General features: G+C 40.6%; 1 protein-coding gene across 1 annotated transcript in view; it reads right to left on the bottom strand.

The window, feature by feature from the left end:
• The window catches only part of LOC149205299 (ubiquinol oxidase 4, chloroplastic/chromoplastic-like), a 231,187-nt gene that overhangs the window by 49,314 nt on the left and 161,670 nt on the right, over positions 1-20,203 (bottom strand). Inside the window, exon 4 of the mRNA XM_089397368.1 lies at positions 2,139-2,207. Coding sequence (XP_089253494.1) covers positions 2,139-2,207 — 69 coding nt within the window. The remainder of the gene's footprint in view (positions 1-2,138; positions 2,208-20,203) is intronic.

Raw genomic sequence — 20,203 nt, 5'->3', positions numbered from 1 at the left:
TGGCCTTCAAATATGGGAATGTCAAAGTTGACTTGTACCTTAAAGGGAGCGGAGCCTCCAAAGTGGCTACTAGATGAAGATGCGTCACCTATGGGTAGCCACAAAAAGATCTGGGCAAAGTTATCCATCATTGTTTTCCACGAACAGTAACTTTGGATGGCTCTTCATCTGTAGGTTCGGATGGATGATATGAACAGAATACATGAACACTGTAGCTTCGGGTGGCTCTTTTCGGTCCTTATATTAAAGCAACTACACTCTGTGGTAGTAATATACCTTCGGACCTGTGTAATACTCTTAAAATTTTAGACCTGTGTATTATGAGCAGACTTCCTGTATTCGTCCTTATTTTGTCTTATCTCTATGTCTGAACTTCAGATTACTGTGATTCTTGGACCTGTACCTTCCCTGTACCTTTGAACTCGGATTCCTGTACCTTGAACTCGGGTTCCCATACTCAATTTGGAATTCTTCAATCTCGGATTATAGGACCTGTAGTTTTTAGATGATTGTGCAATCTTGATAATGATCATGAGTTAGTGATTTTTCCAGCTGCCTTCAATGTAAACCTTAGCTCTGATACCATGTTGGAAAACTGGTTCGGGCGGCATGTTAATTTATGTTTTCCATTCATGACAGTTACTTGTGATTATATTCTTCTTTATTATGTGTGTTCTTTCATCATCAAACAAATGCCAAGCAATGTAGATCACATGAACACAAGATGTAGGCGTCATGCCAGAGCAAAACCCCTCGAACAGGGGAAAACCCACGAGAAATTCTCTTCTTGTCAACTTCAAATGATACTTCCAAGACCAAAGACCAAAGACCTAAAGACAAGATCCTCCAAGATCAAGCCAGCCACCTTCAAGGAGATTAGACCTTCAAATGAGACTGCAATAGCTTCTGCACTTTTTCAGACCTGTGGTAAGATAAAAGACTTCAGAGAAACTCACATGTGAGGGCTGAACCAAGGCAGACATCAGAAATTCATATCTTCAAGGGTTTCTTCTCTCCTTCGCTGGTCCTCCTTCCTTTTCCAAGACTTTGCACTATCTTCTAGCCGCAGATCAGTGTGAGTGATGTATCCAGTGTATCCTTCAAGGGATTCAAAATCTTCCTTTATATAGTCTTTGTATGGGCTAGAACAGGCCTATCTGGGCTGAATTGTACAGTAGCTGGCCGACAAGATCTTGGAGGTTTTTTAGACTTTTCTAGTTATCAATAATATTTTTCTCTTTTGTTACAAGTGCCCATTGGGGTTATTTACATCATGACTAAGACCTTGTTACAAACCTAAAGCACACAATGGGTTCTTTGACCTAATGACCATTGACCCAAGCATGAAACCCATGCTTTAATAAGTCAATTTTAATTTACAATAAAATTCCTTTTACTTTTCTTTTGACAATACATAAGAATGACAGAAATGACAATTATGAAGACCGAAACTAGTTACAATTTTCAACATATAGGATTAGGCATATCTATTTTGATTTTCATTTTTCCATCATAAAACGGAAAGATTAGCTTGTTGTCTTCTCCTTTTCATGCAGAAAGTGAAAGAAACCTTTCATCTTATGAGGCATTAAAAACACTAAAAATACATCGAAAACAGTATTTAAAATGCATTTAAAGGCATAAAAACAGTCTAAACAGCTTGCTATTCCTGTTGTTTTTGGCATTTAAATTATGCATTTTACTTTATATTTTGCATTTGGATTTGAGCCCATACTTAGCATTAATCTTCTGCATTGTTTTCCGTGCATTTAGGATTGTTTTGGATAAGTTTATGCTATCTGCTTTTTATATTTTATCACATAGTTTAGAGGGAACAACACTCTTTTGTTGGTTTAAAGGTACTTCTAATCATTTAATAATTCACAATTAATAGCTCAAGATCAATTAGGAATAACTTCATGAAGTTAACAGGAACTAACTTTGAAGTGAGTGAATTCAAACAAGTGATAGTGGCTTGATTTCCAATGCTACTCAGACTCCCTTAGGTTTTAAGGAAGTGGGAATTTCGAGGTGATATCAGGGACAACAATAGGAAAAAAAAGCTAACTTCAAATTTTGGAAGGATGAAAGAAAACTTTATGAAACGAATAAAAAAAGAAATTGATAAATAAACTTGCCTCCGTGGAGCTTGATAAATTTATCATATGTCGAGTAGGCATGCTTCTCCACATATTCAGAAAAGTGATCTGTCATGAAATCACAAAAGTATTAATGTATGCTGCAAACAAAAAGAAAACATTTATCGATAAATATAGACATGTTACAGTAGTTGTGCCTTCATGTTGACAGAAGGGTTTTGAAAATCATTTTACATTGCATAAGACTGTAGTATGTTATTCAAATTTTATTAAGAGGTCGGATGCTTAGGTGAGAATTTGATGGGATTTAGAACTTTATGCCACTTGCCGTTATACTACAAGAATAAAATTAGTTACTAGTCCATTAGTAATTAAGGTTCTTCATATGATGACCCAGCATTTCCATTTATAGAGTATTCTTACACTAGATATATAAAAGTCTAATATCAACAGATAAAAATTGAAATTCCTCCTTAGAGCACTCCCATCTTAAATTACTAGCAAGAGACAAAAGGGGGTAGATGAAACATTATACAAGAAGCCAATATCAACACTATTACCATTCATTCAGACAAGGCAATTATGGTCTGACATTTTCAAACTGGAGCTTTGTTGCCCGTCATGTAGCATGAGGATTGTCCCAATATAAGGACCCTACCCAAGCAAGTTGTGTTTTGAAGAGACTGGCTTGAGAGCCAATCGGTTGTGATTATTCATAGTGCATCATCTTCTAGCATCATCATCACATATGTTGGATGGCTAGCATATTAGTTTGATGGAGCACTATTCTTAATGAGCGTGTTGCATACACGTTTACTCATTTGTTAGCCCTTAGGGCCTTAGTGCTTGCATGGAGAAGGATACCCATCAGCTAAGGGTCCTCCCTAAGTTTTGTGCTTCATTTGTTTGATTGGGTGCTAATAGAGATGGTGCATCCCTTTCTAGAGAATGTCTGAGGGAGTTTACCATCCTAGGTTGCAAGAAACATGCAGAATGGGGGTGTACCATGTATGTTTATGTATGGAAATGCGAAAACACATGTGGTACAGCCCTGGAAAAAATTTCTCACTGTACAAACATGTCCTCTATGTGGGAAATGACCAATAACATGTTTCCTTGCCATCCACAAGTCATATTTCCAAGAGTAAATGTGCCAATTTTGAATGGGTTTGACTGTTGGGGCCCATCAATTTGGAATCCACTAAGGTGATTAATCATTAATTAGAGGCTAAATTTTGACTGGGTTTAACAAAAACACGAGCTTGGGAAGTAATGATAATGTTAAATTCTTAAAGTACAGGTTTACATTTTCCCTTATCTTTCCATCTTTCCTTTTCTGTTGACATTTCCTTTATCTTTCCAACTTAATTTTTTATCTTTTTATAAATTTTGAACATTATCAGTAGGTGTTTAAGGATGTTTAAGTGCTTCCAACCTTATCAGACTTCATATGGAGAAAGTAGAATTTCATATCCAATTCAAAATTCAACAGAGTTAACAGTTTTCAGGATTTCAAGATTGGCAAGATTGTAGCATTTTTGATGGATTCTATCATGTATGAGGGTATGGGATTGGCATTTAATCAAGAGTACCAAGCACTTTATGTACCGCGATGTTGGTGGCATTGATTGTTGAATTCCTTTGTCATTGCCTTACCAAAAATATACCCTTCACTCAAGACAAAATCATTGACTAGGCATGCTAAGCTTTTTCTACTATATTTTAAGGCTTGAAATGGGCAGTTTCATTAAAATTGGATGGTGTTAACTAATGTCCTCGGAGGATTGGGGCAGAGCCAAAGGCTAGATGAGGTGATAGAGGGTGATAGTAATAATGAGGATCCCAATATAAATATGGTGGAACATTGCTTGTCACTTAAATTTTCTTACTCATTTATTCATAATGCTTTATATATATATATATATATTGTTTGAGGGTTCATGTTTCTAGTGTGTTTCCATTTCGGATTTGATACCCATTTCCCCATATCATGAAACATAGGTACCATTCCTTTTGGAGGATTTTACACATAAATTGGGAGGAGCATTGTTGAAAATTGGGCAGCAACGGGTGGAATTTCCCTATGGGAAACCCTAACGCCCCATATGAAGCCCATCTTGCCCCAAAGGAAGAACTCAATTGAGCTAAAGGAATTTCAAGCAAAGAAATAATTACATATTGGTTAAAATAGTTATTTGGGCAAGTGATTATACGAGGGTTTGAAAATACATATTTAAATACACTGATAAATTCAAATTTGAAATAATTCCCTTCTAAAATATCAAGTCGGCCTAATGTCGGACTGGCCCAAGAGGCATCTATTTCAAATAGCAATCCACTATAAATTATTCATTAAGGTTGACAAAAGCATATGGTTTGGAATTATTTTTCTGAGGCCTTTGGATGCATCTTTGCAACTAGCAAGGGTAAAAGTAGGAGATAATACGCAAGGATGCAGTGTCATGTCCCCATTTGTATTCTTCTTCATAGTACAGCCAGGGTGGATTTCCCGGGCAGGGAATGGTCAGGTCAGTTGAGCAGGTTTATATCATCTGGGGTTCTGATGGAGTTTTGAGGAGCTTTTATGGGGTCCGATGGCATTCACTTGGCATATTCATCATCATGAACAGTTCTGCACATCTTGTTTTTGGTTCTAGGACTTTCTAATAATTCCTGTAAAACGAGGTTATTATTGGCATGACTTAATTAATTATGCTCAAAGTGGCATTTTGGGGAGATTTATTGATGGAACACCTCAGTGTAAAAGCTTGTTGGAACTGGAACGAGAACATCTACAGGATGGGCTGCTGAGAAGTGACTTCCAATGGCCGAAGAGACTATGGTGGGCGATTTACCATTTTCCTTATTTAAAAATGACTAAATTAGTCATTTAATTAAGGAAAAATAATTAATTAGAGAAAATGGGCCAAAAGTGACTTAAGTGCAATAAAATAAAATTGAAAGGTCACTTAAGATAAAGTCGATGGAGGAGCTTCTAAAATAATAATAAAATAAGATACTTCTAGATGTGAAAATTCTACCACTGCAGCAACTGATTTACTTTTCCTACTTATTTCATCATAAGTTATTCATGAAATTACTTCAACAAATATTAAAATAAACACTGCTGTAGATATCACATCGTAATACAGAAACAAAAATATGCACACATTGACACAGTTATTTTGGACTAATGTCCCCGCCAAAACCCAATGTGGGAAAATCGGTGCAGCAAGGGAGGATTTTATTATTCAACATTTTTCTTCTACAACAGGGTGCCAAACTGGCTTACCCACAGATAGACAAACTTCCAGCACTTTCCTAAACCCAGCGTAGGCCCTACTGACCTCTGCTACAGCCTGAAACCCTCTGCGCAACCTCTCTAGGCTTCTGCGTCACTCCCGAGGGCTCTGCGTGGATGACGTAGGCCCTTCTGGCTCTGCGCAATCTCTGCTGCCTCTGCGTGGCTTCCTCTGGCTCTGCGTCTGCCTCTTCTGCGCTGATCTCCCGTCTCTCTGTTCCGTACTTGCTGCCTCCTGACTGCTCTCCAGACCACTGGTTCAATTTCTCAACAAACCCCGCTCCAGAAATTGAACTGACTGGTCTCCCTTAGTGTATTCTCCAAGTGCCCCTCAAGCCTCCTCTTATACTTTTTCTGTTGACATCTCAATGGCCGAGATTAAGTCCCTAATCAACGGCTAAGATTAGATCTAGCTTGATCCATGTCTTTTGGACCATTCTAACACAGATTCATATTAATACACATTAATATTTTATTTTCCCTAAGTTTAGACTTAAGGACTCCATTAAAAATATTAATTATTTTAATATCTCCTAATCTGTTTAGAATCTGCCCAAACCCTTTCTGGGTATTAGAGATCTCATGTGCCCCAACCTCTCCACCAAATTTCGTGGCTAAAGCACATTCGATGCTACCCAAATCAACACTCCCTCTTAGTGAGGATTGTGCTCTAGCAATACTCCTCACTGAGTATTACTCTGATCATCCGGCATCGGTACCTGTGCTGATGCTAGGCCTCCCTACCCAACATCTTCTGCACTGCTGCATCCTGTACTGCTGCCCATGGTTCTGCCACAACCACTGTTGCATTTGTATGACAACTCCCTCTGCATCCGTGCTGTTGTTGGCCCTTTCTCCGAGCACTGCATCCGCACTGCACCTTCCTCTGCATCTGTGTTGTTGTTGGTCCTTTCTCCCAACACTACATCTGCACTGCAACTCCCTCTGCATCTGTGCTATTGTTGGTCCTTTCTCCCAACACTGCATCTGCACTGCAACTCCCTCTTCATTCGTGCTACTAACACACTACTTCTGAAAGGGGTTCTTTACCATCCCCATCTTTTCTCTGAAGTAGTCAAATTTTGACTTTCCAAGGGCCTTGGTGAGGATATCTGCCACTTGTTCCCCTATAGGAGTGTAGCTCAACTATACAGGTCCACGTTGGACACAATCTCTGACAAAGTGACACTGGATATCAATATGCTCTGACCTATTATGCAATACTGGATTCTCAAAGAGTTTGATGCAACTCTGATTATCACACATGATCCTAGTCGCCTCCATGTTTCTTCTGAATAGGTCTACTAGCAGTTTTCTAAGCCTTATGGCCTCACACGAAGCTGTGCTTGTTGCCATATATTCTGCCTCAGATGAGCTCAGAGCCACGGACTTCTGTTTCCTACTGCACCAGGAGGTTATTCCTGATCCAATGTTGAAACAATACCCAGAGGTACTTTTCCGATCCACTGAACTTCCTGCCCAATCTGCATCAGTAAATCCACTCAACCTGATATCCTTCCCCTTGTTGTACAAGAGCCCATAATCAACTGTTCCCTATAAATACCTGAGAATATGCTTGGCCGCTGCCCAGTGAGCCCTCTTTGGTTCCACCATGAACTGATAGAGGGTGTTGACAGCATAGAAAATATCTGGCCTGGTATTGACTAGATACATCAGGGACCCTATGAGTTGTCGGTATAGGGTGGGATCGACATCCTTGTCTTCTGATGCATCAATCTTCTTCCAGTTGGTGATCATTGGCATAGCCATAGGTCTACAGTCTCCCATCCCGAACCTTTTTAGAATTTCTGTAGCATACCTTCCTTGCCCAAGGAAGATTTCTTCTTTTTGCTGCCAAACTTCCAAACCTAGAAAATAGTGCATTTGTCCCAGATCCTTCATATCGAACTTTGTGGCTAGATTCTTCTTGTAGTCTTCAATGAGTCTGGATGATCCTGTTAGGAAGAGATCATCCACATATAATACTAAGATAAGTGGCTCGCTCTCTACAACCAGATAGTAGAGATTCAAATCCGCGTCACTCTTGACAAACCCCATCTTCTGCAAGTAGCCATCTATTCGACCATACCACACTCTTGGTGCCTGCTTCAGCCCATACAAGGCTTTCTTCAGTCTGCATACATGAGACTTCTTCTCATGAGTTTCAAAGCCCTCTGGTTGTTCAATGTATACTTCTTCTTCTATTACCCCGTTCAAAAATGTCGTCTTGACATCCATCTGATGGATCTCCCATCCCATCTGAGCTGCAAGAGATATCACAGTCCTAATAGATGTATACCTGGCTACCGGGGCGAAGGTTTCCTCATAGTCAATCCCTTCCTTTTGAGCATACCCCTTAGCCACAAACCTGACCTTGTATTTTTCAATACTGTCGTCCGCAGCATATTTGATCTTGTAGATCCATCTTGAACCTACCACAAATCTGTCTTGAGGCCTTGACACCACCTCCCAGACATCGTTTACCATTATGGAGTTATACTCCTCCACCATCACATCTAGCCAGACCTGATGCTGAGTTGCCTCCTTGAAGCTGGCAGGCTCTCCATCCTGAGCTACTAACACCTGATACCTGTCTGGTTGTTTTCGCTCCCTTTTACTGTTCCTTGGCTCTCCGATGAAGTTCTTTGCATCGCATAGAATTTGACGAAGTTCCCTTCTGGTTCTTCCTCTGCCAACAGGTGCTTCTGTTTGCTTCTCTTCCTCATCCTGAGAATCTTCCTGATCTGAGGAAGGATTCTTCACTTCCGTTGGTTGAAGAGGCATGACCAATAGATCCTCTTTCGACTACTCCTTGGAAGGCATTTCGCGAGATCTTCTGAAAGTTCTGTCCTCCATGAATTTTACATCTCGTCATACTACTACCTTCCTACTTACTAGAAGATAGATCCTGTATGCCTTAGCGTTCTCGCTATATCCTGCTAGATACCCCTTTTCTGCAGTCTGATCCAGCTTCTTCCTCTTTTCTTCAGGTATGCGACAATATGCCAAACTCCCAAATATCCTGAAATGACTAACTTCAGGTGTCTTCCCAGTGAAGACTTTCTCTGGAGTAATCTTGCCCAATGCCTGATGAGGAGTCCTGTTCTGAACGTAGACAGTTGTGTTGCATGCTTCTGCCCACAGGAATTTTGGCATATCCTGATCATACAGCATGGCCCTAGCTGCTTCTACAATAGTCCTATTTTTCCTTTCTGCCACCCCATTCTGCTCTGGATTGTAGGGAGTTGTCCACTCTCTTTTGATGCCCTCCTTAGCGCAAAAATCAGTGAAGTCCTTATCGACATATTCTCCACCATTATCTGAGCGCAAGACTTTTATTTTCTTACTTGTCAGATTCTCCACTAGAGCCTTGAACTCCTTGAATCGACAGAAAACCTCATCCTTGGTTTTCAAAAAATAGATCCAAGTTTTCCTCGAGTGGTCATCAATGAAAGTAAGGAAATACTCGGCACCGCTGAAAGCTTTGACAGACATAGGTCCGTAGATATCTGAGTGTATCAATCCTAGTACACTCTTGCCCCTATGGTTGCTCCTAGGAAATTTCGCCTTGGCATACTTTCCTAGAGCACATCCCCTGCATACATCATCTCGTTCCGTACTCAGATCTGGAACCCCTGTTATAGTGCTCCTGAGAATTCTCAAAGCTCCATGGTGCAGGTGACCCATCCTTTTGTGCCATAGTTCGTTCAAGTCTTTGTCCCCATGACTGCCTACTAGTGCCATTGGAGATTCTAGTTGTAATCTGTACAATCGATTACTTTTGATCCTGATCTGCACTTTCTTTTTCCAGCTCGGGTGTTTGACGTATACCTTTTCCTTGATGAAGTAGACGTCATAGCCCTTGCCTTGTAGTTGTGACACAGAAAGTAAGTTCATCCCCAATCCTGGCACATGCAGCATGTTTGTGGCATGGAACCACTCTCCCAATTCTATCTGAAAAACTATGGTACCCTTTCCCATTAGAGTACACTATGCCTTGTTCCCCATGGTGATCTGAAAATTCATCTTCTCTTCTCGATATTTTGAGAAACACTCCCTGATTCCCGTCATATGCCACGAGGCTCCACTGTCTATATACCATACTTCTGATGATGCAGCACTAGTCATGCATGCCACTTCTTCTTCCAACCTAGATGCCAACATAGAGAAATCGAAATCTCTCTCTCTCTTGTGCAATCTTCTAAAAATCTGAGTGAGTCCCCTAAGGTGGATGCCTCTACATCGTGGTCTCGACCCATAACTGATTTTCCCTTTCTGTCTCTAATTACTTGCTCTGATACCATGTGAAAATTCTACCACTACAGCAACTGATTTACTTTTCCTACTTATTTCATCATAAGTTATTCATAAAATTACTTCAACAAACATTAAAATAAATACTGCTGCAGATATCACATCGTAATACAAAAACAAAAATATGCACACATTGACAGTTATTTTGGACAAATGTGCCCGAAAAAACCCAATGTGGGAAAACCGGTGCAGCAATGGAGGATTTTATTATTCAACGATTTTCTTATACAACAGGGTGCCAAATTGGCTTGCCCACAGATAGACAAACTTCCAACACTTTCCTAAAACCAGCGTAGGCCCTACTGACCTTTGCTACAGCCTAAAACTCTCTGCATCAGCCTACTGAGGCTCTGTGCAGCCTCTCTGGGCTTCTGCGTCACTCCTGCAGCCTCTGTGTGGATGACGCAGGCCCTTCTGGCTTTGCGCAGTCTTTGTTGCCTCTGCGTGGCTTCCTCTGGCTTTGCATCTGCCTCTTTTGCGCTGATCTCTCGTCTCTCTGTTCCATAATTGCTGCCTCCTTATTGCTCTCCAGGCCACTGGTTCAATTTCTCAGCAAACTCTGCTCCAGAAATTGAACTGACTGGTCTCCCTCAGTGTATTCTCCAAGTGCCCCTCAAGCCTCCTCTTATACTTGTTTTGTTGACATCTCAATGACCGAGATTAAGTCCATAATCAACAGCTAAGATTAGATCTTGCTTGATCCATGTCTTTTGGACCATTCTAACACAGATTCATATTAATACACATTAATATTTTATTTTCCTAAGTTTAGACTTAGGGACTCCATTAAAAATATTAATTATTTAATTTATTTTAATATCTCCTGATCTGTTTAGAATCTACCCAAACCTTTTCTGGGTATTGGAGATCTCATGTGCCCCAACCTCTCCACCAAATTTCGTGGCTAGAGCACATTCGATGCTATCCCAAATCAACACTAGAGGCTTGGATATCCATCCATCAGATCTATCAAAGAGGAGGAGGAGGTCATTTGGAGCAAGATTACTTGGGAGCAGGAGTAGGAGCGACATTTTCAAAAGTTCTCGGTTTGGGAGCGATTCAGGGAGTGATTTTATATATATATATATATATATATATATATATGATATTTTGATGCATATATGTCAACAAAAGCATGTAGAATGATGAATTACATATAGAAAGCATAAAAACATAGATTGAACCATATAACAACAATCATCTAGAATTTATAATCTTCATCAACCACGTCCACAAGTTTGAAGTTAGTAACATAGTAACATACAACATATTTATTCTCATGATTCATGAATCTTAAAGTTTGAAGCTTTCAAATTTCAATATCTAACATTTATCATCATTGATCACCAAAGTTGTACTTGTAAGCTAAGTGTAAGCATTACAACAAATAATATCTAACATGAAATGAAATGTTATAAAATGAAATGAAATGAAACAACTTTCAACTTTAACGAAGCATCATATTCATAATTCATTACCAATGAGTTATAATTTCCAACTTCAAACTTCAAACTTAAATTGTCATATATTGTTTACAAAAAATATCATAATAAATATGAAAGAGTCAACAGTGATAAAAACTACTAGAAACTATAAAAGACAAGTAAATCTATTATCTATTGCTAATGCTTGGGCCTCTTGCTGCCATAAGAAATGTCTAAGTTTTCAGTCTTGTTGGAAAATCAGGATCTTTGTCATTAATATCACCCTCTAAGCATTAAAATCCAGAGGTACCTTTATCATTACCTATGTATCTGTATAGGGATCTTTGTCATTAATATCACCCTCTAAGCATTAACATAAGATCGAAAAAACATAGCATGTCAAGTCAAGTTTTGTTTGAGTGATGAGTACATTTTTAGTAGGGTCATGATAGAGGAGTTCGGCAACTAATGTCACTAACATCAAGGTGCATAGAGGGATTGGTGCTCTTGATTAAATACGAGTTCCATATCCTAATACATGACAAAATCCAATGGAAACATTGCAATCCCCCCAATCCTGAAAAATTGATAAGTCTGTTGATTTTGAATGAGATCTAAAATTCTACTTTCTCCATATGAAATCCAATGAGGTCCAAAGTTCCAAACCACTCTCAAACATCCTGAGTCATTTCATGGTAATGCTAAAAATTTAAGTAGAAGGATGAAAATGAAGATTAAGGAGAATGTCACTTTTACTTTAAGAATTTAACATTACCATGAATCACATATCAATACTAGGGCCATAGGCTTGATCATTATGTTGCACCACTCAAAGATTATTTGTTTCTTTGAAAAAAATTGCATTTGGAATGTTACCGCAATTTTTTTTTTGCAAAAAAGGCTAGGGAGCTCCCCTAATCGCTCCTTAAAAACTAGGGAGCATTTTTTTTAAAGGGAACACGCTCCCGAAATAGCAAATTGGGAGCGGGTTCGTGGTGGGGGGAGGGGGGCCGGCTCCCCCGCAACCTTAATTTGGAGACATCTTGAATTTGTGTATTGTGTTTGTGGAGAGGTTTGAGAATGCGGTTCTCTACTTCAACAGTAGCCCCATGACGGAAATCCTCAGGTGATTTGGTGGATCCATTCAGGGCTCACAGGTTGTAGTTTATTGTTTCCCAATTTGTTTTGGAGGCCGATTGCAGCATTATTGTCGATCTGTTTGAGGCCATTTTATCTCAGCTATATGGGTTGTATGTGCATGTAAACCCCAGTTCTCCTAATATAATAAAGCTGAGAAATTCCTGTTCATTGTGTTATGGGATTGCAGTGCTCTATTTTTTTTATTTTACATGGCAATCTTCGGTTTATGAATAGAATTTTTATCTGAAGAAATTTTAAGTTAGAATTTGAAGAAAATTTTTGCTTGTTCCAAATCTATTTTATTTGGGACACTACAGTGGTATCAGAGCATCGAGCTTGGCTCACCTTGCGGGTTCGGTTTTCCAGTTTCATTTTTAAGTATTCGAGGGTTTACTTTGGAAGTGCCAAAGCCATCCTTTGTTGCAAAATTTTTATTTTTGTGCCAAGATTGTTGTTGCTAGTGATTCTCTGTATCAAAAAGAATATATTTTGCTAGAAGATATTTGATGCATGCACTATTTCTCAAAAGGCCGTGAAACAAATTTTATACGGACAGAGAGTGTCGTTGCCGATCAAATTATATCAAGTTTTTGTGGCACTGTAGCATATATCGATGGGCCTAGGGTTTATTATTTAAAACAGAGCCGAGTCCAAAGAAGTGGAGGACCATTATACTTTGTTTTGGAGCGGTTGGTTGATTCCAGGCCGCGTGGAGCTGCTTGAAATCCATCCTCGTCAACACTGTTCAAAGTAGCTTGAAGACAGAGATTGTGATCTCTACTTGGAAGACCGATTTTTATATGCGAGTTCGATATCTCTATTAAAATAATCACACAAATTTTGTGTTGCCGCAAAAGTCAAAACCAATCGGAGGAAAAGAAAATTAAGTAAATACCGTGGCACATTATTTAGTGAAGGTTGTCTATTAAATTTTTAAAGGGGTTTACAATATTATAAAGTTGGCCCAATATGTTTAATTGAAGGGCGGTGAAATATTATTTGTAAAAGAGGGGCCATCGTATTATTTCAAAATTAGCAACTGAATTTCATCTTTTTTATTCGTCGATGGATTTAATACAAGTCCACGCAAATCTCCCTAGGGTTGTAGTACCGCACATCTCTCTGAATTCTTAAGCTGCCAGAAAATTTTTGAAGCATCACAATTGTCAGTGGGCGATTGAAACGAATTGGCGCCGAAAATTGTAATGCTATGTAGTCCAAAGGGCCAAATAAATTTCACAGAGTGGACAAAATTTGCAATTGCGACATCCGTGGGTCGAACCGGTCGTTTTTTTTAGTCACGAAATAGCCATAAGGCCAAATCTGCAGAAGGCGTATTTCCCTCTAAGCCAAATACATACCAGTGCGCCTTTGAATGGTGGCCTGCGATTTGCTAGAGGTGCTCTCAAGTTTGATACCAAACCAGTTGAATCATCAATAGCAAGGATCTTCGTCGCAGTGATGACCATTTGTGCATGCAATAGATGCCACAACAGTCACGTGAATCCTTTGGGCAGATTTGTTGCCTATCCCCAAAATTGTATTTCTTAATGTATGCGGTGCCAACTCCATCTAATGAAGTGGCTTAGTTAACAGTTTCAAGATTCTTAAGGAGCCAACTGTCTTGTTATTACAAAAGGAGAAAATTTAACATTCCTTGGTGACCATCATCTATTTCTCCATTGCCATAGCTTTACGATTCTCCAGGAGGCCGAATATCTAATTGTCTGGGTTGTGGCATATTGTTTTCATTCTCAAGGGACGCATCACCAGGAAGCCGACATTTGTATTATCAATCAATTTCTTAACAAGAGTTGTTGCGCGTGATCCAACAGCTGTAGCTGTGATGAATGATTAAGCATCAAATCGTTTGTTGGAAGAGTGTTAGTGCAAAAGTAGAATTTAGAAGGAACATGAGGCTACATGCAAATGTCGCGAAATTGAGCCGAGTTCCTGGACAAACAGATCGAGCAACCTGTAGTTGTGTTTATCTTTCTGGTGGAACGAGGGCGTTCCAAAGTCTTTCTTCCACGAATGCTTCAGCCAAAGAAAGAGTGATATAGAGGCCGAATATTTCTTGTGCATTGGCAGTGGATTTTATAGTATATTGTGGTTCGATGTCCATAGTTTGTGAAGCGGTAATCTAATTGCTGGACAAGGCTGGATAATTCTTGCTGACACCCTTGGGGAAGGACGCACTATAGTTTTATGTGGCTGGAACAGTGGGAATTTGATCTGCTAACATTCATCTAGGTAGTGTATCTTTGAATCAAGTTGTTGGATGTCATCTCCAGAAGACCACGTTTCTATTGGCAACTACCTTTAAACCAGGTTCTCTCATTTTTGTTTTGTATTGAATTATTATTCTATTGGGGTCTAATGTTGCAAGAGAAAGTAATTGTGTTAGTTGATTGAGCGAGTGTTTGGCAGATTGTTGGGATAACATTGTTATTAATGTGTCCAATATAGTCATATTGTTGATCTAATATGATGTTGGTCAAGTTATTATGTCATAACTGAGTATTGAGCACACTGCTGAGTCTTATTTGAGTATCCTTGGGTCCGTCTTACCGTGCAAATCAGGCCGCAGAATAGTGGTGAGCTTCATGATTGTTTTATGCATGATATTGGGGTGTATATCTCTGTTTATAGGGACGCAGTAAGGGACTATTACAGCAGCTGTTGGGAGAGAAAGGACCTCCTAACTAGGCCGCAGTCATCTCTAAGGACAGCGAGGCAAACAGGGGTATTCTCCCTGTACGTTAGGCTTGTTGGTGTGCCCTAACCAGTGAAGTACATGCACAGAACCCTGGGCAGAAATCAACAGTAGCATGCAGAGAATTGAGGGTTGTTTGTGGACTGATAGTTAGATGCATGGGACAGCAAGGAAACTAGTACAACATTGCTAACATATGGGACAGTAAGGTACATAGTGCTGTCAAGCTATATGGGACAGCAAGGTACATAGTGCTGTCAAGATATATGGGACAACAAGGTACATAGTGCTGTCAAGATATATGGGACAACTATGACATGGCAACAAAGGCACATGGACAACAGTGAGCATTGAGACAGCAACAAGACATAGTGCTGCAATAGAAATTGGGACAGCAGCAAGACATGGTGTTCCAATAGCAATTGGGACAAAACAAGGTGCAACGATGGCACGAGGGTACATGATGCAGTATAGTGGTGGGTACTATCATGATTGATGAAGCATGATAAGATGCAGCATTGTGATGATGGGTGCAGCATGGTGCATCATGGTGAGGTGCAACACGATGACGAGATGCAACACGATGATAGGTGAAGGAGTCACCTTGGAGAATCAGTTGAAGCAGCATGTCTTCAACTAATCTCATGTATCATCTTCTTAGAAATGATCTATGCTCTTATCTAGATAAGTCAAAGTGTTGACTTCTATTGTAAATGTACTATCTCTCTCTCTCTCTCTGCTAAACTATTGAAGAACATATAAGAAGAATTGATCAAGGGTTTCCCCACATTGGGGTTTGTCCTTGGCTAGCGCCACATCTTGTGTCCTCTTGGCTTGTCTTCTGCGATTTATGTTTATGTTCTATCTGCAGTTTACTTTAACACTTATGTGATTGCTAATCTGGAAAAGATATTGAGCTAACTGTGAAAATTGAAATAAATTGATCTAAGCATAGAACATACCTAAACTTAACATGGTATCGGACCTGAGGTGAAGACAAAGCCCAAGCAAGAGTGAAAGAGCAATCACTGAAGACAGTTGGGAAAGGACAAAAGGATCAATGGGTTCCTCATCCCTCTTCAAATTCACCGAGGGTGAAGTCGGAGCAGAGAATATTATCAGAGTGGCGCAATGAAAGCTTCTAATGGCCTACCTAAAGATCACTTCTATGGGAAGTTCGGATCTAAGGATGGAAAGAAAGGCAGTTCGGCCATTATGCGAAGTGTCCGACTGGCAAGGACACATCACTTGATGATGATAACAATCATTCCAAGGACATCTTCAATGATCAAAGGGATGAGAGGTAATGCAAGTCATCAAGGATACAACCAACTCTTCAATGAAAGCAAGGAACCCCAGGTATGAAGAATCAAATGTTGTTTCTGATAAGATAAAGAAGCGTTATCTTGTATTGGCCCTCTCCTTCAGATTCTTTGGGAATCTGGCTTATTGATTGTAGGCCTTCAAGGCACCTCATCGGATAGAAGGGTGCTCTCTCGAATCTAGTAGAGATGGAAACAATCATGGGATTATACTTGGAGCCGATGCCACCTATTCCGAAAAGGGTGTAGGATGTTACTCCTCAATTGAATGAGGGTAACTCGATTCATTTACAGAATCTCTTTTATGTACCTGATCGCAAGAAGAACCTGGTGTCCATTTCGGCAATGGAAGTCAAAGGTTTCAGGGTGGCATTCATCAATGGAAAGATGACGATAGGGATGCCTGAATTCAAAAGGAGCATGAAGGTACATGTCTGAGATGTACCGAAGGAAAATCTCACAAGGGTACCATTCCCCTCATGTAGCAGGTCCACAAGTTTCGAACAACCCGAGGAGTTTGAGATTCATGATCGGGAATCTCATGTATACAGGTGGAAGAAAGCCCTCTATGGCTTGAAGCAAAACACCTCAGGCATAGTATGAGAGGATTGATAGCTGTCTGATGAAGCTGAGATTCACTAGGAGTGAAACCGATCCAAACCATTACTCGAAGGTTGTGGATGATAGACCTCTTACCAGCACCTTCTAAGGATGACTTATTTCTGACAGGTGCAGACCCTCTCACTTGCAGAAGTAAGGGGGAGTTGGATTCCGAATGTGGAATGGTAAACTGCAAGCCAGTGACTACCTCGAGGATCTTAACTTTTAGAAGTTATATGGTGGTGATGACGGACCAGATTTGGGAAATGCCTCTGAGTTTCATCAACTCATTTGCATTGATGTTCTTGGTGAACTTCCGTCCGAATATATGTTTTGCAGTTAGCATGGTGAGCTCATACTTGGTTGAACCTCACTGGATTGGTGCCAAGAATCTTCTGAGATATCTTCAGGGCACAATCTCTCATGAATTGAGATACACTGCCAGAAATATGAAACTGCATGATTATTCGAATGCTGACTAGGTAGGCAGTGTGGAGGATCACTAGAGCACTTCTCAGTGCTGGTTCTCTTTGGATTCTGCTTCGATATCATGGATGAGCAAGAAGCAAAAGTCGGTTGCTATAAGCACCGCCGAGACCGAATACATAGCTACAAGTATGATCTCGTGTGAAGCTGCCTGGTTGCGGAAGCTCTTAAGTGAGTTGTTTGTACACATGATGAATACCACTGTGATTCTCTGTGACAACTAGAGGGGGGATTCGATTATTGAGGAATCCCGTATTCGATGATTGCTCCAGCAGATAGACATCAGATACTGCCTTATCTGGGATATGGTAAGTCGATGAGCAAGGAGGCTCCATCGCATTGAGACCGATGTTTAGGTCACAGACATTTTGTTAAAGCCCTGGGGAAACGTCAAATCTGTGACTTTCCTGAACGACTTAGAGTCATTGAGCGACCTTCTTATAAGGGTCCTGCATGTTGCATGCATTGAACTCTGGGAGCTCTGGGAGCTTTGAGGGGCTTGGGGTGCATACTGGAGCAACATACGACCACAGGGTGACTCACCCTCCCCTGGTGGTGCGCTATGTACAGGATGACAGGTTCAACCTTCCCTTGTGATACCCCGTGGCGACTGTGGAACAGGATGATTAGTTCTCCTATGGGTCAGGATGATTAGTTCTCTCATGGCAACTGTGGAACAGGATGATTAGTTCTCCTGTGGGGTAGGATGATTAGTTCTCTCGTGGCAACTGTGAAAGAGGATGATTAGTTCTCCTATGGGCCGGGATGATTAGTTCTCCCATTGCGACTGTGGGGCAGGATGATTTGTTCTCCTGTGGACATGATGATTAGTTCTCCTATCAAGGCATCCTACCCATGCAATTTGGGATTCATGGGAAGTACCTCTCATCTTATCAATGAGCATGGAAATGGCGTTAGGGACCATAGTAGTACTATCGATGGACGCATCGTTGTATCTACCGCACTCCCTATGCTAGGATGACCTCCATTGATCTGGGATCAATGAAACTGATTTGAGATCAGTATGAGTGGTTTGAGACACTCTCTTGTGATATTGACCTAGGATCAATAAAACTGACTTCGGGTCAGTAAGAGTGATATGACACTCTCTTCATATGGAACTAACTTCGGGTCAGTAGAGAATGGTATGAGATATTCTCGATCAATTCTTCTTCTTCATGGCTCAGCAGAGCAAAGCAGTGCAAGGCACTGATGGCAGAGATAGTAAAATCGGACATATGGATCAGCGGATGGAGCTCTCCCTAATTGAGAGGGAGTGTTAAAATTGGCAACTAGGGCCAAACTCCATGTGGGTCATCTTATTTATGGCAGCTAATATTTTTCTTGGATCCCTCTCATCGAGAGGTGTAGGATTGATCTAAAGATCATTTGATCCCGATAAGTATTCATGGAGTTATGAATTTATTTGTGTTATAAGACAATTCGTCAAGGTCGGCTCGCAACCAAAAAAACCCCACATGTGCTCAACGTTTTAGTATAAATTGAGAGTCATTTTACACACTCTTCTATCTTTATTTCTCTCCACTTGTCTTGGGTTTTAGTGGAAGAGAAATCTAGGAGTGGAAGCCCTAGACGTTGGAGGAAGAGACGCTGCCTTAGACGCAGATGGAAGGCTGCCCTAGACACAAATGGAAGGCTATCCTAGACACATATGGAAGGTTGCCCTAGATTCAGATGGAAGGCTGCCCTAGACACACATGGAAGGCTTCCCTAGACGCAGATGGAAGGATGCCCTAGATACACATGGAAGGTTGCCCTAGATGCAGATGGAAGGCTGCCCTAGACACACATGGAAGGCTGCCTTAGACGTAGATAGAAGGCTGCCCTAACGCAGACCTAAAGGCTGCCCTAACACAGACCTAAAGCAGCCCTAACGCTGGATGCCCTGATGCAATCCTAAGGTCTGAAATATAGTGTGAATTTGGAGCAAGGAAGGCTGAGGCAGGTCCGAGTCTGTGCACTGTTTTGGGTGTGAATTTCAGAGAAGAAGAGCTGCAGCTCTTAGTCATTGCATGAGGCAAGAAGGATGGCTTGAGGTGACACATTGGAGCAGTCTTACCGTGCAAATCAGGCCGCAGACTAGTGGTGAGTTTCATGATTGTTTTATGCATGATATTGGGGTGTATATCTCTGTTTATAGGGATGCAATAAGGGACTATTACAGCAGTTGTTGGGAGAGAAAGGACCTCCTAACTAGGCCGCAGTCATCTCTAAGGACAGCGAGGCAAACAGGGGTATTCTCCCTATACGTTAGGCTTGTTGGTGTGCCCTAACCAGTCAAGTACATGCACAAAACCTTAGGCTGAAATCAGCAATAGCATGCAGTGAATTGAGGGTTGTTTTTGTTGACACCTAATCTTCATGATTGGGAATTTTATGTAAATAAATAAATTGGGAAGGTGAACAGTCATCGGGAGATGAACTGAACAATCACTCCCTATTGTATATAACAATGGGTTACCTATGGAATAATATACGAATCAGTTGTTTGTTTTGTGGAGTTACTGCCTGGCCTGACATGGTATCAGAGCCAACTCCCTGTTTACCCTTTATGTCTTTGTAACTCCTGATCTGCTCCATTGCTCTTTCTATAATTCTATCTGCCTACCTACGTTCTGTCTCTGCGCTGCCCTGACATATTCTATTTATGATTTCTTGCGCCCTGTTCATTTGAATACACTCAGAATCCAAAATCGTTCCATATTCCTGCGCCACTGGGCTCTCTCCATTAACGCATCTGTTATCTGTATTAGTGCCTCTGTCCATTAACGCATCTGTCA

Source organism: Pinus tabuliformis, chromosome 1_2 (assembly GCF_031772625.1).
Source record: "Pinus tabuliformis cultivar Carrire ecotype Pingquan chromosome 1_2, CPIR1, whole genome shotgun sequence".
Lineage (NCBI taxonomy): Eukaryota > Viridiplantae > Streptophyta > Pinopsida > Pinales > Pinaceae > Pinus > Pinus tabuliformis.
This window is presented reverse-complemented; position numbering and strand designations above follow the sequence as displayed.